At 38.8% G+C, this 25,547-nt stretch overlaps 1 protein-coding gene across 1 annotated transcript in view; it reads right to left on the bottom strand.

Moving 5' to 3' along the window:
• LOC106138887 (neogenin) overlaps positions 1 to 25,547 on the bottom strand; it is a 106,401-nt gene that overhangs the window by 35,820 nt on the left and 45,034 nt on the right. The window contains exons 2-12 of the mRNA XM_060952768.1: positions 12,933 to 13,119; positions 12,103 to 12,233; positions 10,906 to 11,099; positions 10,438 to 10,586; positions 9,329 to 9,426; positions 8,241 to 8,328; positions 6,326 to 6,467; positions 4,766 to 4,926; positions 3,587 to 3,708; positions 2,279 to 2,468; positions 1,404 to 1,493 (exon numbers count right to left, since the gene is read on the bottom strand). Coding sequence (XP_060808751.1) covers positions 1,404 to 1,493; positions 2,279 to 2,468; positions 3,587 to 3,708; positions 4,766 to 4,926; positions 6,326 to 6,467; positions 8,241 to 8,328; positions 9,329 to 9,426; positions 10,438 to 10,586; positions 10,906 to 11,099; positions 12,103 to 12,233; positions 12,933 to 13,119 — 1,552 coding nt within the window. The remainder of the gene's footprint in view (positions 1 to 1,403; positions 1,494 to 2,278; positions 2,469 to 3,586; positions 3,709 to 4,765; positions 4,927 to 6,325; positions 6,468 to 8,240; positions 8,329 to 9,328; positions 9,427 to 10,437; positions 10,587 to 10,905; positions 11,100 to 12,102; positions 12,234 to 12,932; positions 13,120 to 25,547) is intronic.

The following is a 25,547-nucleotide window of genomic DNA, read 5'->3' as shown; positions in this document are numbered from 1 at the left end:
TAGTGACTATACATGGCATATTTTAATAGTTTAAAAATATATTAGTTACATTACATACATACATAAAAACACGCCTCTTTCCCGGAGGGGTAAGCAGAGACTACCTCTATCCACTTGCCACGATCTCTGCATACTTCCTTCGCTTCATCCACATTCATAACTAAGTTAAGTTAACATTCGTAACTAGTAACTAGACGTTAACTCATAGATTGTTATTGTTGATTGTTTAGAGATTGATGTTCCTTTTTTTTATTGTATTAGTGTTTTGTATCTGTGAGGACCTATAATTGACCATTTGTTTTACATATGTGACGCTATTTTTTGTAAACGGTTGTTGGTCTTCCAAATAAATAAATAAATAAATAAATAACTCTCTTCATACAAGCTCGGCGGTTTCGGGTACTTTTGACCTGACCCTTTACCAGGACGTCCTTAATTATTCATTAATAGTTGAAAAATAAAGAACGTTGTACTCTGCCGCACCGCCCCCTGTTGGAATTTTTGTTCTCAGATGGCAATTTAATGTAAAACAGAAGAGCATAATGTACAAAAAAAACAATTTAGTATGTACATACGTACAGTAAATTTGAGAAAAAATGATACTTTATAGGGCGCTGCTAGAGAGTATACTCTACAGCACTGCCACTCAGAATACTTACTTGTATTAAATTATATATATTAAATTATATGTTAATTTATAAAAACATTAAATTGCCATTAGGTAGAACAAAAATGCCAACAGGGAGCGTTGCGGCAGAGTACAACATGAACAAATATATTAGTTCTTTAATTTATTTTTTTCAGAAAAAGAGAAGAATTCTTCCACTCCATTTCTTCCCGTGGATGTCGTAAAAGGCGACTAAGGGACAAAAGCACATACATCTAGGTGCCACAAAAAGCATAGCCAAATAGAGTTGACGTCAGGCAGGCAGGAGTTAGGTTATGTCCTTTTCCAGACTCTCAAATATACCTATACAACGTGGTATCTTAAAATGATTAATTCACTAGATAACCCGTGAATAGGTAACAAACAAACAAACAAGCTTACATACATACATATATATGATCACGTCTTTATCCCTTGCGGGGTAGACAGAGCCAACAGTCTTGAAAAGACTAATAGGCCACGTTCAGCTGTTTGGCTTAATGATAGAATTGTGATTCAAATAGTGACGGGTTGCTAGCCCATCGCCTAAAAGAAGAATCCCAAGTTTATATAAGCCTATCCCTTAGTCGTCTTTTACGATATCCATGGGAACGAGATGGAGCACACCGGCACCAATAAAAAAAAAAGAATAGGACCACCTATTCTTTTTTTTTATTGGTGCCGGGAACCACACGGCACAATACAAGCTTACTTTAGCGTTTATAATATTAGTTAGAATTAATTAATGGACATATACCTTTCGCTACCCTTGACTCTGTATATCACGGCGTATCCTAAAAGCTGTTCAGCTTTCGTGTCAGGTTCCTGCCAGCTTAATGTCACGAATCTACAAAATTAAATTAAATTTACATACATACATATAGTCACGTCTATATCCCTTGCGGGGTAGACAGAGCTATCAGTGTCTGAGGCCACGTTCAGCTGTATGGCTTTAGGATAGAGAAGATACCTAACAAATTGCACTGCAGTAATTTTCTTCAATAACGTCAACCACAAAATTATTCAAACTTAGAATAGAAATCATTAAGCCGAGCAGCTGAATGTGGCCATTCAGTCTTTTCGGGACTATTGGCTCTGTCTACCCCGTAAGGGATATAGACGTGACTATATGTATGTAGAATAGAAATGTGGACGACAGCATATATTGTTACTGAAGGCAACCTTCTTTATGTACGCCATAGAAACGGTTGCCATGGTTTTTTAGTTAGGAAAAAAATGTGAGATATTATTTTTATTGTCGAATATTTTTATGTCTAACAATAAATTACTTTTAAACTGATTATTTTTCTCCTTATGTCTTTTGTAGTGAATAACTAACTTTGCGAATATACTTCCTACAGTTATGACAATGACGGCCTCTGTGGCGCAGCCGTAGTTCGCTTGTTTGTGACACCGGGGGTCCCGGGTTCGAATCCCGGCCAGGGCGTGATGAGAAAAGAACTTTTTCTGATTGTCCTTTGTCTTGGATGTTTATCTATATAAGTATTTAATACAAAATATAGTATCGTCGAGTTAGTATCTCGTAACACAAGTCTCGAACTTACTTCGAGGCTAACTCAATCTGTGTTATTAGTCCAAAATAAAAAAAAAATCTCCACAAATAATACTCACCTATGCTTAACCAGCACAGCTTTGAACTCCCTCGGCTGGCTCACGATCGTCTCGTTCTCCGGCAGCGACTCCAGGCTAGGCTCTGTCAAGGAAACGTCAGGCGAGGCCGTGAATGCGGACGACGTCTCGCCGAGGAAATCGGGGGACCACGTCGTGTCCAGATAGTCTTCGGGAGGGGTCGGGTCGGGTACTGGGAGGGGTCCAAATAAAGGGGGGGAAAAGAAAAATAAAATTTTTAAGATAAATAATACAAAAAAAATGTGTAAATAAAACTTAAAAGTGAAAAATAAATAGGTTTCAAACTGAATAAAATGTTAAGAAAAAAAAAGTTATAAAGAGGAAACATCGGGTATATATGTATGTATATAAAATATGTATTAAGAAAATCATTTTTGACTATGTCCAACCAACAAACGGATGAATTTTGATTTAAAAAAATGGCATGAATATGATGAAAATTTCAAAATAGGTTTTGATACTCTGACGAAATCCTAATATAAATGCGAAAGTTTAATAAAGTTTAATTTTTAATATTATAAATGCGAAAGTTTGTGAGTATGTCAGGATGTCAGTATGGATGTCTTTTTCACGCAAAAACTACTGAACCGATTACGATGAAATTTGGTATGTAGGTAGCTGAAGACCCAGAATAACATATTGGCTACTTTTTATCCCGGAGTTCCCGCGGGATTGATAGGGTTTCCACGCGGACGAAGTCACGGGCGGCCTCTAGTAAATAATACTTACATCCCCTTGAAATATCAATTTCATAAAAAATCTAATGAATAGAATATAATAGATTTTATTTTCAAAATTGGATACAAGGTATCACTTTTACGACATCCATGGGAAGGAGATGGAGTGGTCCTATTCTTTTTTGTATCGGTGCCGAGAACCACACGACACTTTAAATTCGCAATTTTTAATTTTTTAATTTGACGCCGATCACACTCTTGAGCTGTCTCTCATTTAAACCTTACAATTCCATTGTAGAGATATTTTCATTTGAAATTTTGAACTGATTCACTCGTACCGTACTCGTGCCGTGCGGTACAAAAAAGAATAGGACCACTCCATCTCTTTCCCATGGGTGTCGTAAAAGGCGACTAAGGGATATTCTTACAAACTTGGAATCCTTCTTTAGGCGATGGGCTAGCAACCTGTCACTATTTAAATCTCAATTCCATCATTAAGTCAAATAGCTGAACGTGGCCATTCAGTCATATCAAGACTGTTGGCTCTGTTCACCCCCGCAAGGTATATAATCGTGACCATATGTATGTATGTATGTATGTATGTCACTCGTACCATCCTTTGGTGGCAGCACCATCAACCGGAGCGATCCCACCGCTGACCCCGCGCTGGAGGTCGCCTCGCACGCGAACATTCCCGCGTCCACCTTCAGCACGCCTTGGATGCGAAGGGACGTACTGGAAATTTGTTTATGTAAATATTTATTTCACCTAGAATAGTGACAAAGTAGATAGACGAAAGTACCTAAGTTAAAAAAGAAAAAAAGTTACAGAAGTGAAAAAGTGAGAAACGGAGAAAGTAGGAAATTTAGAAAGTGAGAAACTGAGAAGATAAAAAACTGAGAAGGTGAGAAACTGAGTGAGAAACGGAGAAAGAGCGAAACGCAAAAAGTGAGAAACGGAGAAGATAAGAAACTGAGAAGGTAGGAAACTGAGTGAGAAACGGAGAAAGAACGAAACTGAGAATCGGAGAAAGTGAGAAACGGAGAAGAAACTTAGAAATTGAGAAACGGAGAAACGAAGAAAGTGAGAAACTGAGAAGATAAGAAACTGAGGTGAGAAACTGAGTGAAAAACGGAGAAAGCGAAACGGAGAAGATAAGAAACTGAGAAGGTAGGAAACTGAGTGTGAAACGGAGAAAGAACGAAACTGAGAATCGGAGAAGTGAGAAACGGAGAAGAAACTAAGAAATTGAGAAACTGAGAAGGTGATAAACTGAGAAAGATCGAAACTGAGTGAGAAACGGAGAAAGAGTGAAACTGAGAAACGGAGAAAGTGAGAAAGAGGAACTGAGGAGAGAACCTGAGAAAAAGAAACGGAGAAAGAGACACTAAAAAGAGCGAAACTTAGAAATTAAGAAACGAATGAACAGAAAGTGAGAAACTACAAAAACTAAGAGAAACTGAGAAAGTGAGAAACAGGTTGAAACTCAGGTGAGAAACTGAGAAAGAAAAAACTGAGAAACGGAGAAGAAACTGAGAAACCAATGAACAAACAAAACATGAGATACTGAGGTATTGAGAAACGGAGAAAGAACAAAACCGAGAAACGAAGAAAGTGAGAAACGGAAAAGAAACTAAGTGAGAAACAGAGAAGAGAAACTGAGAAACTTAGAGAGAAACTAAGAAATTGAGAAACGAATGAACAGAAAGTGAGAATCTACAAAAACTAAGAGAGACTGAGAAAGTGAGAAACTGAGAGAGTGCCAAACTATCAATGATTAGCGTACACTCACCGGCCGGAGGTGAGGTCCGGGTGGTTGTGCGCGAGCGGCTCGCCGTCCTTGAGCCAGCGCACGGCGGGCGCGGGCCGGCCGCGCGCCGCGCACGCCAGCACCGCGTCGCCGCGCGCGCGCGCCGCCAGCGCCGCCGCGGGCACGCTCACGCGGGGCGCCGTCTGACCGAGGGACGTGGGAAACCACTTTACTTTTATACACACATACATACATATTATACATACATACATGTTTTTTAATGTAGACAATGTGCATTCGTCCACGATTTAGATTTAAGAGATCTATATTTGTAAATTGACGTCCTATGAAAATGCTGCAGTGTAGTTTGTTCCGCCGCTTCTTCTACACATGCGTTTTGGAAGCGGTAGTAGTTATAATTAGATTTAAGTTATGTGACGTCAATAAGTGATACCTTTTATCCAATTTTGGAAATAAATCTATTCTATTCTATCTATACATATAATAAAATAGTTGAAATATTTTGTCTGCACATTTAATATTTTGACTGAAACGGATAGAGAATTTTTTTTACATTTTTTGTCTGTCTGTCTGTATCTGACTGTACGATTAAGATTCAACTAGAACTATACGCGGACGAAGTCGCGGGCAACAGCTAGTACATACATAAAATCACGCCTCGTTCCCGGAGGGGTAGGCAGAGATTACCATTTTCCACTTGCCACGATCTCTGCACACTTCCTTCGCTTCATCCACATTCATAACTCTCTTCATGCAAGCTCGGCGGTTTCGGGTACTTTTGAACTGACCCTTTACCAGAACTGCCACTTTAACTTTACTTTTATGTTTATACAAATACTTCAAATAGTGACAAATTGCTGGCCCATCGTCTATAAAAAGAATCCCAAATTTGTAAGCCTATCCCTTATTCGCCGTTTACATCAAACGTGGGCATTCTATTTAATTTGGAATAAATTGGACGTGAGAGTTATATCTAGAAAAAAAATGTACAGACCGCGTGGAAGTTATTTTGGGCATCATTGAAGCCCTCAAGAATGAATAATTCTCCTTTATTTTTCCACATTTTCCATTATTTCTTCACTCCTAATAGTTGCAGCGTGATGTTACACAGCCTAAAGCCTTAATAAATGGTCTATTCAACGCAAAAGGAATTTTTCAATTCGAACCAATAATTCCTGAGATTAGTGCGTTCAAACAAACAAACTTTTCAGCTTTATAATATTACTAGCTGTTGCCCGCGACTTCGTCCGCGTAACCCACACTAAAAATTACGAAGTTTCATACAAACTTGCAACCCCTATTTCACCCCCTTAGGAATAGAATTTCCAAAAATCCTTTCTTAGTGGATCCCTCCTAATTAAAATCTACCTTCCTGCCAAATTTAATCTTTATTGGCTCATTAGATTTCGAGATTTCGTGATTCCTAAGTGAGTGTTTTTCGTTTTTATATATATAGATAATAATAATTGGTCACGACCCGCTTTAGAAGAAAATTCACCCTCATAAAGGAAAAAAATGAAATATAATAAAATTAGTATATTACAAAGTGTATGTATGTCTGTGTGTACAGTCAGTACTCACCAATACAGTCAGAGCGGCAGTATGATCGGTGGAGTCGAGCCGGCTGTGCGCGCGGCACGTGTAGCCGCCCGCGTCCGGCGCGCGCGCAGACTGCACCACCAGCGTGCCCGCGCCGCTCAGGTACAGGCGGGAGTCCAGGTCGCTGCGGGGGACGTTGGGAGATACATATGTATGTAGGCAATACATACATACATATGATCACGTCTATATCCCTTGCGGGGTAGACAGAGCCAACAGTCTTGAAAAGGCTGAATGGCCACGTTCAGCTATTTGGCTTAATGATAGAACCGAGATTCAAATAGTGACAGGTTGCTAGCCCATCGCCTAAAAGAGGAATCCTAAGTTTATAAGCCTATCCCTTAGTCGCCTTTTACGACATCCATGGGAAAGAGATGGAGTGGTCCTATTCTTTTTTGTAATAGTGCCGGGAACCACACGGCACTATGATACTATGTAGGCAACCTTGTTTGTATACGCCTTGCTGGATACATATGTATGTAGGACACCTTGTTTGTATACGCCTTGCTGGATACATATGTATGTAGGGAACCTTGTTTGTATACGCCTTGCTTGATACATATGTATGTAGGACACCTTGTTTGTATACGCCTTGCTGGATACATATGTATGTAGGACACCTTGTTTGTATACGCCTTGCTGGATACATATGTTTGTAGGACACCTTGTTTGTATACGCCTTGCTGGATACATATGTATGTAGGACACCTTGTTTGTATACGCCTTGCTGGATACATATGTATGTAGGACACCTTGTTTGTATACGCCTTGCTGGATACATATGTATGTAGGGAACCTTGTTTGTATACGCCTTGCTGGATACATATGTATGTAGGACACCTTGTTTGTATACGCCTTGCTGGATACATATGTATGTAGGGAACCTTGTTTGTATACGCCTTGCTGGATACATATGTATGTAGGGAACCTTGTTTGTATACGCCTTGCTGGATACATATGTATGTAGGGAACCTTGTTTGTATACGCCTTGCTGGATACATATGTATGTAGGACACCTTGTTTGTATACGCCTTGCTGGATACATATGTATGTAGGGAACCTTGTTTGTATACGCCTTGCTGGATACATATGTATGTAGGGAACCTTGTTTGTATACGCCTTGCTGGATACATATGTATGTAGGGAACCTTGTTTGTATACGCCTTGCTGGATACATATGTATGTAGGGAACCTTGTTTGTATACGCCTTGCTGGATACATATGTATGTAGGACACCTTGTTTGTATACGCCTTGCTGGATACATATGTATGTAGGGAACCTTGTTTGTATACGCCTTGCTGGATACATATGTATGTAGGGAACCTTGTTTGTATACGCCTTGCTGGATACATATGTATGTAGGGAACCTTGTTGGTATACGCCATAGCAACGGTTGCCATGATGTTGTTTGTTAGAAATAGGTCAAAAATAATTTTTATTGTCATGCATTCTTAGTTATTTTTAATAAAAATCTTAGTTTTTATGTTCATAATATATATTTTTTTAATCTGATTATTTTCTCCTTTTATCTTTCTTGTAGGAATAAATAACTTTAATAACTATACTCCCTACACATAAATGCATACTTTGTACTTTAGAATAGGATCACTCCATGTCGTTCCCGTGTATGTTGTAAAAGGCGACTAAGGGATATATGCTTACAAAATTGAGATTTTTCTTTTAGGCGATGGGCTAGCAACCTGTCACTATTTGAATCTCAATTCCGTCATGAAGACATACAGTCTATAAGTCTTTTCAAAACCGTTGTTCTGTCTACCCCGCAAGGGATATAAACGTGACTACATGCATGTATGTAATAGACGCTTTTCGGCTACACTAGATTTCATCGTGTTCCCATCAAAAAGGAAAGTCAAGAAATTAATTTAAATTAGGTACCTCAAGTCTATAGCTATTCCATTGTTGAGCCAAGTGATCTCCGGCTTAGGATTCCCTGCGGCTGCGCAGTCGAACGTCGCCGTTGCACCTGTACGATAGATCAATCAATTTATTTTTTTATACATCCAAAACTATCGAACGTATCTTGATCAAATTAAGGGGGGATAAGTGAAAGCGAGTTGACTAAGTAGATATACGAGGAGAGTGTGGAGGGAAAGGTCGGAGTGGGAAGACCTAGACGAACGTGTCTTGATCAAATTAAGGACGTCCTGGTAAAGGGTCAGGTCGAGAGTACCCGAAACCGGCGAGCTTGCATGAAGAGAGTTATGAATGTGGATGAAGCGAAGGAAGTGTGCAGAGATCGTGGAAAGTGGTAGTCTCTGCCTACCCCTCCGGGAAAGATGCGTGATTTTATGTATGTATGTATGTATATTGAAAACTTAGTCTACTTACGTTCACTTTCATTTCGTACATACAATTTACCATCTCCTGTAACTCTTCCGCTAATGACGCCAATTTAACCTGATCGTCAGCATAGAGCAGACATTTGACGAGCAACTCAATCATCCTTAAACCGCTTACAGACTCCTTCAAATTTGTCAAACAACTATCCATAAAAAAAAGTTGAACAGCCAAGGTGACGCAACACATCCCTGTCTTACACCTTTCTCGATATTGAAGCATTCAGTGTGCTGGACGCACACTGAATGCTTCAATATCGAGAAAGGTTAATCCCTAAAAAAGTACTTGAATCCTTATAATCAATCAATTTATTTCTTTATATATCCAAAACTTAGTCTACTTACGTTCACTTTCATTCCTTTCTTATTCAAAGATTCATACATACAATTTATTTACCATCTCCTGTAACTCTTCCGCTGATGACGCCAGTATAACCTGATCGTCATTTGACGAGCAACTCATTCATTCTTAAACCACTTACAGACTCTTTCAAATCTGTCAAACATACATACATACATATGGTCACGTCTAGCACTCAAGGGATATAGACGTGACCATATGTATGTATGTTTAATATTTTATACCTATAGTGATAAGCAAAACCTTCTTTTCTAGTAAATACTTACCCTCTAACACGGTGAGGGGGTGTGGTGTCGCTATGAACCTCGGAGGTGACTCTGCACTGGCCGCTTCGCTCACTACCAGTTCTGTAGCTGTGCCCGTTCTGAAAGATAATAAATAAATAATAATTTAAATTGCAAAAACATAATTTATAAACTCAATCTGTTTCTGTTGACTCTGTTTACCCCGTGAGGAATATGGTCGTGATTATTATGTATGTATCTATGCAATCATCATTGTACATTTTAAAAATTACTTTTAATCTAAAATGTCGCTCTGTGAACGACTCGTGATTAAATGTGACACGTGTTTGAATATTTACTCAACGTTGTAGACAACAGTACGAAGACTATTGACACTGCCTAACCCGCGAGACATAAATATATACGGGACAAATTACACAGATTGAGTTAGCCTCGAAGTAATTTCTTGACTTGTGTTACGAGATACTAACTCAACGATACTGTATTTTATAATAAACTAGCGACCCGCCCCGGCTTCGCACGGGTGCAAAATTATAAATGTTATTATACATAAAAACCTTCCTCTTGAATCACTCTACCTGTTACAAAAAACCGCATCAAAATCCGTTGCGTAATTTTAAAGATTTAAGCATACAGACAAACAGACTAAAATAGCGACTTTGTTTTATACTATGTAGTGATACTTATATACATAGATAAACATCCAAGACCCGGGCCAATCAGAAAAAGTTCTTTTCTCATCACGCCCCGACCGGGATTCAAACCCGGGGACCTCCGGTGTCACAGACAAGCGTACTACCACTGCGCCACAGAGGCCGTCAGAATATAACAAATCTATATCTTTCTCATAGATGTCGCCAAAGGCTATGGAAATTGCTAATAACAAAATTGACATTCTTCTTGTAGGCGATATTACTATTTGAATTACTATTTGCACTATTTGAATTCCAATTCCATCACTAAGTCATACGTAATCTCAGTAACTACTGGTTCGAATTGAAAAATTCTTTTTGCGTTGAATATAGATATAAACAATAAACGAATTTTTTTTATTTTATTTTTTTTTCCTGCAATAAACGATTTTTATTTTATTTTTTTTATAGCCGCGCCACAGAGGCCGTCATACTCACGTAAACGTCTTGTCGTCAATGGCCACGCGGCAGGCGTACTCCCCAGCGTCGTGGAGTCTCAGGGCGTCCAGTTCCAGGGCTCCGCTGGCCGTCAGCGACATGCGACCCGTCTCCATTCTGAGAGGGGTGCCGTTTTTCAACCAGGTGACCTGTAACAATTATTTAGTGTATTTTTTAAGTCGGCTTATCAACAACTAGAGCTTTTTATGTGCGCTGCCTTTTTAATTTTGGATTTTCCTTTATATTTTGGTTGACTGGAAGAAATCCCATTGGTTTCCAACCAACAAACCCAAGTTTGTAAGCCTATCCCTTAGTCGCCTTTTACGACATCCATGAGAATAAGAAGGAGTGGTCCTATTCTTTTTTGTATTGGTGCCGGGAGCCACACGGCACTATTTATATAGACTTTTATAGACGTGACGTGATATGTATGTATGTATTAAACCAAATACACTCTTCAATACTTACGTTAAGTTTCAATGTTGGCGGCGCATTGTGCACCCTGGTGGAGCCATACACCCTCCTATCGGGGGGGGAGCTGGCTATCGGCTGCACCTTAAGCGCCACCCGGGGATCTTTGGATCTCATGGTGCAAGTGAGGAGAGCTGTGGCGCCCAGGGCGCTGAGGACGGAGCGAGGGCCCGGGATCAGGACTGGTAGCTCTGGAAAATATATCTTGTATATAAAATTCATACATACATACATATAAATAATCGGAAGCGGCAGTAAACTTAGTTTTAAGTAATTTATTTGACGTCAACCAATGTTGTGAAACCAAACGTTTTGACAATTATTAAGCGATATGAAGTACCCTATAATACATACATACATACATAAAATCACGCCTCTTTCCCGGAGAGGTAGGCAGAGACTACCTCTTTCCACTTGCCCCGATCTCTGCACACTTCCTTCGCATCATCCACATTCATAACTCTCTTCATGCAAGCTCGGCGGTTTCGGGTACTCTTGACCTGACCCTTTACCAGGACGTCCTTAATTTGATCAAGACACGTTCGTCTAGGTCTTCCCACTCCGACCTTTCCCTCCACACTCTCCTTGTACATCTACTCAGTCAACCTGCTTTCATTCATCCTCTCCACATGACCAAACCATCATAGGACAACAATATCTCAACATACCCTTTTCTATTCCTGTAACCACATCTTCAATCACATCACAACCTTTCTGTAGCGGCCGTTCAGACTCCATGGAGAAACAGACTCTTTGACTTGACATTTTAGATGACCAAAACTGACTGACATATTTATGAAAAAAAAGGACAATCGAAACTAAGACGAGACGACGATGAGACGACATCTTGAACAGGCAAAATTCTGTTTTAATTCAGACACGACCTGACAGACCCTCTACCCGTTCAGTTACCTTATCACGCTGTTCCTTATGAAGTTTAGTTCTACATTCATTCATGTTTTTTAATGTAGACAATGTGCATTCGTCCACGATTAAGATTTAATAGATCTATATTTGCAAATTGACGTCCGATGAAAATGCTGCAGTGTAGTTTGTTCCGCCGCTTCTTCTACACATGCGCTTTGGAAGCGGTAGTAGTTATAATTGGATTTCAGTTATGTGACGTCAATAAGTGAAACCTTGTATCCAATTTTGAAAATAAATCTATTCTATTCTATTCTAATGAACACTTACCAGAGAGGAAGACAGTGGCGATTCTAGACACGACCGTACCAACGCCATCTGCCGTCGCCACGCACTGATACTGGCCGGAAAGGGACGCCGATACCTTCTCTATAACTAACGAACCGTTGGTGAGCTGTCTCCTGAAAACAGTAAATATTAATTGAAAAATGTTATTATTATTATTCATTACAAGAATTTTGAAATTATAAAATTACACGTAATAAATGTAGCTATGATATTTTGTTTTTATGACATTTGGAAGTATTTCATTGACTGTATTTTATTTATTTATTTATTTGACAATTGATGAATTTTACTTATTTTCTTCTCAATTTAATTAATTTTTACACCATCATGAAGCTAAACAGCTGAACGTGGCCTTTCGGTCTTTGCGAGACTGCTGGCTCCGTCTAGCCCGCAAGGGATATAGACGTGATTATATGTGTGTATAGACAAAGTTACACTTTTAGACTTACAAAATAATAGAAGAAGGTGCCGTGTGGTTCCCGACATCAATAGAAAAAATAATAGGACCAGTATATCTGTTTTCCATGGATGTCGTAAAAGTCGACTAAGAAATAGGCTTATATACTTGAAGGTTCCTCTTTTAGGCGATGGGCTAGCAACCTGTCACTATTTGAATATCAATTCTATCATTAAGCGGAGCAGCTGCGCGTGGCCTTTCAGTCTTTTAATTGCAGTAGGCTCTGTCTACCCCGCGGGGGTGTAGACGTGAATATATGTTATATTACGTTCTCTTGGGAGCAGGAGTTGACGAGATTTATCGCGATACGCGGGCAAAGCCGCGTGCGTTCGCCAGTATATGTATCTACCCTCACCTGTTCAGGTCTCCCAAAGACAGAGCGTGATCCCTGGTCGGGATTCCAGCAGCGCTGTGTCTCCAACTGATTCTGGGCGAGTGTCTTGACGGCACCGAGCATGCCAAAGTGACGGAGCCACCTTCTGAGACCACGGCGTCTTGGGGCTCGGCGGTGAAGGTCAGGCCAGGGTCGAGGACTTCGCCACCTGTGTGAGGATAAATAAATTCGTTCGAGTTATGACCTTTTGGTATAAGAATAGAATAGAAAAGATTTATTTTCAAAATTGGATACAAGGTATCACTTATTGACGTCACATAAATCTAATTATAACTATTGCCGCTTCCAAAGCGCATGTGTAGAAGAAGCGGCGGAACAAACTACATTATATTGCTGCAACTCTCACTCTTATTAAATAATTTGTTTTCCATATGTACATTGTAAATTGTGTGTAGCAAATCAAACAAATGAATTATCTATCTATCTTTATATCTATCTAACATACATACAAATGGTCACGTTTATATCCCTTGCGGGGTATACAGAGCCAACAACCTTGAAAAGACTGAATGAACAACCTTGAAAAGACTGAATGAAATGAATGAACATACATAAAATAACGCCTCTTTCCCGGAGGAGTAGGCAGAGACTACAGAGACTACTTGCCACGATCTCGGCATACTTCCTTCGCTTCATCCACATTCATAACTCTCTTAATGCAAGCTCGGCGGTTTCGGGTACTTTTGACCTAACCCTTTACCAGGACGTCCTTAATTTGATCAAGATACGTTCGTTAAGTTGAAACTAATATACGTAAATCGCAAAATCATGGTAACCTTTCAAGTCACCGCGTGTATACATATATTGGATCTCATAAAGATAAATTTCATAATCATCGTTTTGCATACACGAATTTATGTGAAACGATAATTATGCTATTTGTACGTAAATAAACGAGGGAAAAAGTCGGTTTCTAAGTATGGTTTTAAATTCTAAAACCAACTGAACGGTCTCTTTTATAACTACACTTCAAGATAAGCACCTATTATACCCTCCCCTTGCTCGAGTCGATGTGAACACAAAATACTGTGAATACAGAAAAAAGATCGATACTAGTGCGCAAAAAAAAAATAAAAAAATAAAATCCACATAAATAAATAAATACATTTGAAACACATTGCATTTCTATCACAAATATACACACACAGTGAAGTCTTTATTCCATGCGGGGTAGACAGAGCCAACAGTCTTGAAAAGTATGAAAGGCCACGTTCAGCTGTTAGGTTCAATGACTGAATTGTAATTCAAATAGTGACAGCTTGCAAGCCCATCGCCTAAACGAAGAATAGATTAGATTTATTATCCAAATTGGATACAAGGTATCACTAATTGACGTCACATCACTCAAATCTAATTATAACTACTACCGCTTCCAAAGCGCATGTGTAGAAGAATCCAAAGTTTATATGCCTATCCCTAAGTCGCATTTCACGACAGCCACGAGAAAGATATGGAGTGGTTCTATTCTATAGTGCCAGAAAAAAAAAATGTTTATTGGGTATCTACGAATTACAATGTTTGTGCATGTTGCTGGAGCCTCCTTTAAAGCAAAAATATGCTTATGCCAGGAGACGCCGCTCCTTCCTACCTATGTTAGTTAATTTAATTCTAGATACAAATCACAATAATTTCATTAAATTATACACTTTCAATTCACAATGTGCCGTGTGGTTTCCGGCACCATTCGAAAAAAAAAGAATAGGACCACTCCATCTCTTTCCCATAGATGTCGTAAAAGGCGACTAAGGGACAGGCTTACAAACTTGGGATTCTTTTTTTAGGCGATGTGTTAGCAACCTGTCACTATTTGAAACTCAATTCTATCATTAAGCCAAATAGCTGAACGTGGCCATTCAGTCTTTGCAAGACTGTTGGCTCTGTCTACCCCGCAAGGGATATACATACATACATACATACATAAAATCACGCCTCTTTCCCGGAGGGGTAGGCAGAGACTACCTCTTTCCACTTGCCACGATCTCTGCATACTTCTTTCGCTTCGTCCACATTCATAACTCTCTTCATACAAGCTCGGCGGTTTCGGGTACTTTTGACCTGACCCTTTACCAGGACGTCCTTAATTTGATCAAGATACGTTCGTCTAGGTCTTCCCACTCCGACCTTTCCCTCCACACTCTCCTTGTATATCTGCTTAGTCAACCTGCTTTCATTCATCCTCTCCACATGACCGAACCATCTTAACATACCCTTTTCTATTCCTGTAACTACATCTTCTTTCACATCACAACATTCCCTTATCACGCTGTTCCTTATCCAAGGGATATAGACGTGACCATATGTATGTATGTATGTTCAATTCACACACAAAAGAAAATAATTTTAAATTTAAATGAGTCTGAGAAACCACACGGACTTCTGTGCTATCGATGTTTCATGGCAAAGTACTTAGAGGCGGTATAGCAGAGGTGAAGTATTTGTTTTATTACGTCGGGAACATTATAAATGGTTGTTTGTGCTTGATTGACGGCCTCTGTGGCGCAGCGGTAGTACGCTTGTCTGTGACAACGGAGGCCCCGGGTTCAATCCCGGCCAGGGCATGATGAGAAAAGAACTTTTTCTGATTGGCCTGGGTCTTGGATGTTTATCTATATAAGTATTTATTATAAAATATAGTATCGTTGTGTTAGTATCTCGTAACACAAGTCTCGGAACTTACTTCGAGCCTAACTCAATCTGTGTAATTTGTCCCGTATATATTTATTTATTTATATTTATTGTAACAGGTATGATCTCTCGTCCACATTTCTTTTCTAAGCTTGGATAGTTGTGAAGTTGACGTTGTTGAAGAAAATGCTGCAGTGCAGTTTGCTACCGCTTCTTCTGCACTGACCTCTTGGAAGCGGCAGTAAACTTAGTTTTAAGTAATTCATTTGACGTCAACCAATCTTGTGAAACCAAAAGACATGACAATTATTAAGTGATATTAAAGGTATAAGAGGTCAGATGGGAGTCGCTTCGTGTAAAAACCTGACTCACCCAATTCAGAGTCAAAGGCTAATAATATAAAGCTGAACAGTTTATTTGTTTGATTATTTGAACACCCTAATCTCAAGAACAACTGGTTCGAATTGAAAAATTATTTTTGTGTTGAATAGACCATTAGGCTATATAATATCACACTGCAATTTTTAGGAGCGAAAAAATAATTGAAAATGTGTAAAAAAACGGGGAAAATTATTCACCCTTGAGGGCTTCAATGATGCCCAAAATAACTATTCCACGCGGACGGAGTCGCGGGCACAGCTAGCATACAATAAATATTTAAATACAAATAAAAAAAATGCCTACAAGCTGAAACAATTTTTCATCTTTAAATATTACTGGTTAGTTATCAACTAGTGGATGAAGCGAAGGAAGTATGCAGAGATCGTGGCAAGTGGAAAGAGGTAGTCTCTGCCTACCCCTCCGGGAAATTATCATCAACTTCTACTGATACCGTAGCGTCATATAAAGTGGATCATAAATATGTACCTTTGCTGCAGTCGAGTTGCTTTATAAAAATTGCATTCCTCAATTAACCCTGAGAACTGCAGTTTTCGATCAGAAAATCCTATCATTTATTCATCAGTTTAATCCAAGCATGCTACCTGTTAAACTTTCAATAAGTTAAGGTAAAAATATTTTGTCTGGTCATTTAATATTTTGACTGAAACTGTGCCGTGTGGTTCTCGGCAGTGCCGTGTGGTTCCCGGCACCAATTGAAAAAAGAATAGGACCACTCCATCTCTTTCCCATGGATGTCGTAAAAGGCGACTAAGGGATAGGCTTATAAACTTGGGATTCTTCTTTTAGGCGATGGGCTAGCAACCCGTCACTATTTGAATCTCAATTCTATCATTAAACCAAACAGCTGAACGTGGCCTATCAGTCTTTTGAAGACTGTTGGCTCTGTCTACCCCGGAAGGGATAAAGACGTGATCATATGTACGTATGTATGTACATACATAAAATCACGCCTTTTTCCCGGAAGGGTAGGCAGAGACTACTTCTTTCCACTTGCCACGATCACTGCACACTTCCTTCGCTTCATCCACATTCATAACGGGTACTCTATGTACATATCTTATATAAAATTCTCGTGTCACAATGTTCGTTCATTCAGTTCAGTGAGTGAATTTTACATACATACACTTAATCATGTCAAAATCCCGTGCGGGATAGACAGAGCCCGCAGTCATGGAATAGGCTTATAAACTTGGGATTCTTCTTTTATGCGATGGGCTATTTGAATTTCAACTATTTGAACCTCAATTCTATAATTAAGCCAAACAGCTGAACGTTGCCTATCAGTGTTTTCAAGACTGTATGTATGTATGTATGTAACTTTAAGTGACTCAATTAACTTAGATAAATCATTTGACAATGATCGCTATCACTGCAAACTTTTAAACTTTTCTATTGTATCGCCCGCATTCACAAATCTTTATTGTTATTGTAAGTACATACAGACAGACAAATATTTTACAAGCGAGGGTCAACATTGGCAGATGTCGAGCCAGGTATATTTTTTTGACAATAGATACATTAAATCAAATGAATTTAATTCATAATTGGATAAATGGTATAACTAAATGACGTGCCAATACAACTTATAATTAAATCTACTGCCAAAGCGCAAGTGCGGAAGAAGCGGCGGAACAAAGTACACTGCAGCATTTTCACCATAGATGTCACATTCACAAAAATTCATTCTTACTTAATAACTTGGTATTCCTCTCGTAGGCGATGGGCTAGCAACCTGTCACTATTTAAATCTCACATTTCTATCACTAATCCGAACAGCTGACCTTGGCCTACAGTCTTTCCAAGACTGTTGGCTCTGTCTACCCCTCAAGGGATATGGACGTGACTATATGTATGTATCATTAAACAAATACTCATGCAACAATGCGACCAGCTGCGTGGGTGAATCAATGGCATTGTCCCGCCTTTTGATCATCGCATTATATCCTACCAACCTGGTGACTAGTGTTGGCCAACTATCGACAGTTTGTCTATCGATAGTTACAATATGAAAATTAGTCGTTTAAATTGTATACTACAACATATGGTCACGTCTATATCCCTTGTGGGGTAGGCAGAGCCAACAGTCTTGAAAAGACTGATCGGCCACGTTTAGCTATTTGGCTTATTGATAGTCATGAGATGCAAATAGTGACGGGTTGCTAGCCCATCGCCTAAAAAAGAATCCCAAGTTTGTAATCCTCTCCCTTGGTCGCCTTTTACGACATCCATGGGAAAGAGATGGAGTGGTCCTATTCTTTTTTGTATTGGTGCCGGGAACCACACGGCACTTTGTATACTACAAAAAGCGACGAATTTAACAACCCCAACAAAAGAATACATCTTTTTCGCAAATCCCACGGGATCTATAGTTTTTATCGTGGTGAAAGTTACCCTATGTCCTTCTCAAGACTCTTAATTATCATCTACTTGTATTACTGGTATTATTTTCGTGATATTTCAAGAAGATTAATTCAGTATATAACCCGCAAAGAGGTAACAAACAAACTTAATTTGATATTTATAACATTAGACAATACTTTCAGATATTTCAGAATCATATAGTTAGAAAATGATATATGAATAAGTTTAAATAAATATATTTCTATCGTAACGAAATATTATCAAAACCTACTTATTTATTTTTATTTATATATAATATATATATAGTGCGATAAAGTGCACATGCATACTGAAAAATACAACCATTACTAAGAAAAATACATACAAGATACATAATACACATAATAAATACATATACATACATACATACATATGATACTATTTTATAATTTTTCTCATACTATCGATAGCCTATAAAAACGCTATCGATAGTTGGACATCACTATTAGACACACATCTGCTATTGTTGACCCTCTCCAATAGAATTCACAGAATGTTTGTTTATTTGTAATACCTTAAGTGTGCGAAAGAGAACGTGAACGAATTTGGCGTTATTCTATATATCTATACTATTCAACAGCTCGTTTATATCTATACTAATATTATAAAGCTGTAGAGTTTGTTTGTTTGAACGCGCTAATCTCAGGAACTACTGGTTCGAGTTGAAATTCTTTTTTGCGTTGAATAGACCATTTATCGAGGCATCACGAAAAAAATGTGAAAAAAAAAACGGGGAAATTATTCATCCTTGAGGGCTTCAAGCCCAAAATAACTATTCCACGCGGACGAAGTCGCGGGCACAGCTAGTTAACCAATATTTTCAGCTGTTCTGTTCAACACGTCATCGATTTTAACGAGCTTAACATAGCTTCCTGCAACCGTTGCATACACCGAGTGGATTAGCAATTGACCTAATATCTGAAGTATTAAGAGATGCTGACTCATTCCCCAGTATGTGAGGAAAGCTTTTTAGTGTTCCCTAGTTTTTAGGGACTCGTCTTATAACAATCTATATACATATATCTATATATTATATGTATATAAAATTCTCGTGTCACAATGCTCGTTCCCGTACTTCTCCGAAACGGCTTGACCGATTCTCATGAAATTTTGTGAGCATATTGAGTAGGTCTGAGAATCATAGTGATAAGATTTGTCCACCCTCATCAATTTTTTTTAACTAGAAATTACTCAAAAATTATTTATATGGCAAAACAAAGTTTGCCGGGACAGCTAGAAATATTGATATAAACTATATAGTAGTACCCGGCACCAATAAAAAGAAGAACAGGACCACTCCGTCTCATCTCCATGGATGTCGTAAAAGGCGACTAACGGATAGGCTTATGAACTTGGGATTCTTCTTTTAGGCGATGGGCTAACAACCTGTCACTATTTCAATCTCAATTCTTTCATTTAGTCAAATAGCTTAACGTGGCCTTTCAGACTTTTCAGAACTGTTGGCTCTGTCTTCCCCGTAACGGATATAATGTATGAATTGTATGAAACATCGACATAGAGCTGAGACGTCGGGAATTTACACCGAATACCGCCAGTTTGGAAGTAAGCGGCCCCATTTACACCGACTCTAAGCTAATCGCTACTGTATTTATTTTTGTTTAGTTTGTTTCTAAATACTTTATTGTACACTAGCTGTGCCCGCGATTTCGTCCGCGTGGAAAAGTTATTTTGGGCATCATTGAAGCCCTCAAGGATGAATAATTTTCCCCGTTTTTTTCACATATTCCATTATTTCTTTGCTCCTTATGGTTGCAGCGTGATGTTATATAGCCTAAAGCCTTCCTCGATAAATGGTCTATTCAACGCAAAAAGAATTTTTCAATTCGAACCAGTAGTTCCTGAGATTACGTATGACTTAGTGATGGAATTGAAATTCAAATAGTAATATCGCCTACAAGAAGAATCTCCATTTCGTTATTAGCAATTTCCATAGTCGCCTTTGGCAACATCTATGAGAAAGATATGGATTTGTTATATTCTTAAATACCGGGAACCACACCGCACTTAAGAATAGAAGGAGTTAACAATTATAAAATTATAGACAAACTAGAGGCCACCCGCGAATTCGTCCGCGTGGAATCAATACCGCCGGAACTCCGGGATAAGAAGTAGCCTATATGTAATTCTGGGTCTTCAGCTACCCACATACCAAATTTCATCGTAATCGGTTCAGTAGTTTTTTTCGTGAAAGAGTAACAAACATTCATACTGACATCCTGACATACTCATAAACTTTTATAATATTAGTAGGATATTATTAATATACCACACGCTACGGTGTAACACGCAGCCTTTACAACAGTCAAACTATGAAGTTGGTAGAAAATCAAGCCGCCCATGTCGCGACGTCTGAGACCAAGTTATACGGTTTTTTTATACGTTTTGTCGTAGTTTTAAACTTTCATACAATAGAGTCGCGTGAGTGTGGTAACAAACTAGGATCTGCATTGCGCATTGTACTAGTTCAAATCCTACAGTCGGATTGTTCATACATACATACATATGGTCACGTCTATATCCCTTGCGGGGTAGACAGAGCAAACAGTCTTGAAAAGACTGAATGGCCACGTTCAGCTATTTGGCTTAATGATGGAATTGAGATTGTTCAATATTTGTAAATATCTAACTTGATACTCGTGCCGTGTGGTTCCCGGCACCAATTATTAAGTGATACGAAGTGTCCCATAATAATTAATTAAATTTTTGAATTTGAATTAATAAAAGAATAGGACCACTCCATCTCGTTCCCATGGCTGTCGTAAGAGGCGACTAAGGGATAAACTTGGGATTCTGTCACTATTTGAATCTCAATTCTATCATTAAGCCAAACAGACGAACGTCGCGTATCAGTCTTTTTAAAACTGTTGGCTCTGTCTACCCCGCAAGGAATATAGACGTGATCATATGAATGGATGGATCATCTGAATTCTACCAGACAAAGTAAGTATACCAAATAGAAAATCACTTAATCATTTCACATTCAGCGTTCTCATCAAAACAATATTATCCTCACGAAATTACGGCGCAAAAAATATTTTGGTAACCGGATTACGGAAAAATATCGAAAACATCTCGATAAGTAGGTATAAGGGCCGTGTGGTTCCCGCCACAAAAAATAAAAGAGAATAGGACCAGTCCATCTCTTTCCCATGAAAGTCGTAAAGGCTACTAATGGATAGTCTTAAAAACTTGGGATTCTTTTTTTAGGCGATGGGCTAGCAACCTTTCACTATTTGAATCTCAATTCTATCATTAAGCCAAATAGCTGAACGTGGCCTATCAGTCTTTTCAACACCGCTGGCTCTGTCAAGCCCACAAGGGATATAGACGTGACCGTATGTAACACTAGCTATTAGTAAGGTTCCTTTGAAATGTAATAGTCACCTTATCTATCTATAAGTGAATGATCAAATTTAGGTGGTCCGCGCCTAATTTAGTTTAGAGGTGGAAATTCAGATACAAATGGAAAATGGAAATGTCTTCATTGTCGTATTGAACCCTTAGGGATAGACAGAGCTGGGTGTCACACAACTAATCATTTATTTTCATGATTCTCAACTACATATGAGATTATATGTGTGTATGTGTACATTCTCATCGCATATTTTTTATTCACGCGGGCGAATACGCGGACGTACCCCACCTAATACTATTTTATGAGACGGTACCAGCCAATTTACGAGAAGCCATCTAACTATAAAACAGAGGTAACTGAAATATTCAAAACAACTGTCTCCGGCATCCCGATGACCTGCATCTGCTGCAATCCGTTGTTTTAGAATTGATGCATGTTTTTTTAAGTGCCGTGTGGTTCCCGAAACTAGAATAGGACTCCACTCCATCTGTTTCACATACATACATACATAACATCACGCCTCTTTCCCGGAGGGGTAGGCAGAGACTACCTCTTTCCACTTGCCACGATCTCTGCATATTTCTTTCGCTTCATCCACATTCATAACTCTCTTCATGCAAGCTCGGCGGTTTCGGGTACTGTTTCACATGTATGTCGTAAAAGGCGACTAAGTTATAGGCTTAAACTTGGGATTCTTGTTTTAGGAGATGGGCTAATATTAGTACAATATACAATGCATTGATTTTAAATACCATTATAAACATACATACATATAATCACGTCTAATATCACTTGCGGGGTAGACAGAGCCAACAGTCTTGATAAGATTGATAGGCCACGTTGAGCTATTTGGCCTAATGATAGAATTGCGATTCAAATAGCGACAGGCTGCTAGCCCATCGCCTAAAAGAAGAATCCGAAGTATATAAGCCTATCCCTTATTCGCCTTTTATGACATCCATGGAAACGAGATGGAGTGGTTCTATACATTTTTTTTTATTGGTGTCGGGAACCACACGGCATGTATCGAAACCGGACATTGTACACTCGACATAAAAGTTTAGGAACAGTGGAAGTTGAAATATTCAAAATGTCTATCTTTGTCCCGAATCCCGAATCCCGCCGACCCGCATCTGCGGGATTGGAACCGGTGACCGAGATATATTGCTTTGTTTTAAAATCTCTACCTACGTTTTAGTTTTTAGAGAGCTTCTGTTACTTTTTGGTTTATTCTACATCTCTTGCGGGGTAGACGGAGCCAACAGTCTTGATAAAAACGATATGTCGCGTTCAGTTGTTTGACTTAATGGTAGTATTTAGATTCATATAGTGACGGGTTGATAGCCCGTCGACTAAAAGAAGAATCGTAAGTTTATAAGCCTTATCGCTCGTCGCTTTTTACGACATTCAAGGGAAAGAGGTGGAGCAATATAATATATCGGGGCGGACTTTTTGACAAACGAAATTTGTTTTTGTCAATATTGATTACTTTATCCTACTACTATTATAAAGGCGAAAGTTTGTATGGATGTTTGTTACTCTTTCACGCAAAAACTACTGAACCGATTACCATGAAATTTGGTATGTAGGTAGCTGAAGACCCAGAATAACACATAGGCTACTTTTTATCCCAGAGTTCCCGCGGGATTGATAGGATTTCCATGCGGACGAAGTCGCGGGCGGCCTCTAGTTAGAATTATAATTTTCGACTAATGTATTTATGATGTTTAGATTTGAATTTGGTGAGAACATATGTAGATTTATAAAAAAAAAAATACTTTACACATTTAAAATGAATATTAGTTAATACTCTTTTACTTTGTTTACCAATGGTTGCATGTAATGAAATAACGTTGTTTATTTTTTAAGATATTGAGTCACACGTTTGTTATATTTAAAAAATATATTCAATATGTGTAAAATGTAATAAGGTATAATATGTACGGGTCTTATGAATATCTTTGAAGACATACCATGACACTCTCGGACAACTAACAAATCAAAATCATAGTTTTTTTGGCAATTTTCTTGAATTTTCTTTAATAACAAACAGTTATCATTTACATATGTATATGTATGTATGTAAGTTTTCATTTATAAAAAAAACACATGATTTTAAGCAATATCGATGTCACGTAAAAGTTGAAATATTCAAATGTCTATCTGTGACCCGAATCCCGAATCCCGCTGACCCGCGTCCGCGGGATTGAACCGGCGGCCGAGAGTTGCTCCGTTATGCAATTGCCAGTTGCTACCTGCATTTTTCTTTTTAGAAATACCCAGCTGTGAAATATTTTTCATATTATCTGTGAGTGTAATATTTGTTTTTTTTTAACCTACAAGCATTTGCACTCGTTACCTAGTACATACATACAAACATACATATGGTAGACAGAGCGAACAGTCTCAAAAAGACTGATAGGCCCCGTTCAGCTGCTTGGCTTAATGATAGAATTGAGATTCAAATAGTGACAGGTTGCTAGCCCATCGCCTAAAAAAGAATCCCAAGTTTGAAAGGCTATCCCTTAGTCGCCTTTTACGACATCCATGGGAAAGAGATGGAGTAGTCCTATTCTTTTTTGTATTGATGCCGGGAACCACACGGCACCTTGTACATAATAGAATAGAATATTTATTTTCAAAATTGGATACAAGGTATCACTTATTGACGCTACATCACTTAAACCTACGTGTACTTAACTACTACCACTTCCAAAGCGCATGTGTAGAAGAAGCGGCGGAACGAACTACACTGCAGAAAAATAAATGGACCATTTTTCATATGATCTGTGAGTGTAATATTCGTTTTTTTTTTGACCTTCAAACTTTTGGTCTTGTTACCTTGCAAATAATATATCAGTATGTCTGTCTCTGATAAAATTTTGTATGAATATACCTAATTGATTTACGGGATAAAAAATACAGACAAGCCGTTTCGGAGGAGTACGGGAACGAACATTGTGACACGAGAATTTTACATATAAGATGTTTAAGCTTAGTGTCACTTAGTGATGATACCCCGGGTACGCCCTCACCCGGACCGGACGCGGCCGGATATTGTGTTGATGACCGCTTGACCCGGCCGGAGACCGGGAGTGACGTCACGAATGGCTTTATATCTTCTGATAGACATTTTTCGAACTATTCGTTCTATGATAACTTAATCTTCACAAGTTTTTGTTACATAAACATCAAGCCTCTTTCTCGGAGGGGTAGGTAGAGAATACATCTTTACAATTGCCACGATACTCTTTCCCTTCGTCCACATTCATAACGCTCTTCAAGCAAGCATGTTTGAATGGTTTCGATTCCGTGCCGTAGGGTTCCCGGCACCAATACAAAAAAGAATAGGACCACTCCATCTCTTTCCCATGGATCACGTAAAAGGCGGCTAAGGGATAGGCGCACAAACTTGGGATTCTTTTTTAAGACGATAGGTTAGCAACCTGTCACTATTTGAATCTCAATTCTATCATTAAGCTAAACAGCTGAACGGTGCAATTCAGTATTTCCAAGGCTGTTGGCTCTGTCTTCCCCGCAAGGGATATAGACGTGACCATATATATGTATGTCAGTTTCGGCCTACTCGCGACCTGAACTTTTGCCACAACGTGCCCAATTTGATCAAGGTACATTATAGGCCATCCCACTCCAACAGTCCCATTCACACTTCCCTTAGCCAACCTGCTCTCGACATGACCAAACCATCCAAGCATTCACTTTTCCTGGTTGCATCCTCACCACTCTGGAGAGGAGCCCGGTGTATGCCTTTG

The sequence above is a fragment of the Amyelois transitella genome, chromosome 29 (genome assembly GCF_032362555.1).
Source record: "Amyelois transitella isolate CPQ chromosome 29, ilAmyTran1.1, whole genome shotgun sequence".
In the NCBI taxonomy this organism is placed as follows: domain Eukaryota; kingdom Metazoa; phylum Arthropoda; class Insecta; order Lepidoptera; family Pyralidae; genus Amyelois; species Amyelois transitella.
This window is presented reverse-complemented; position numbering and strand designations above follow the sequence as displayed.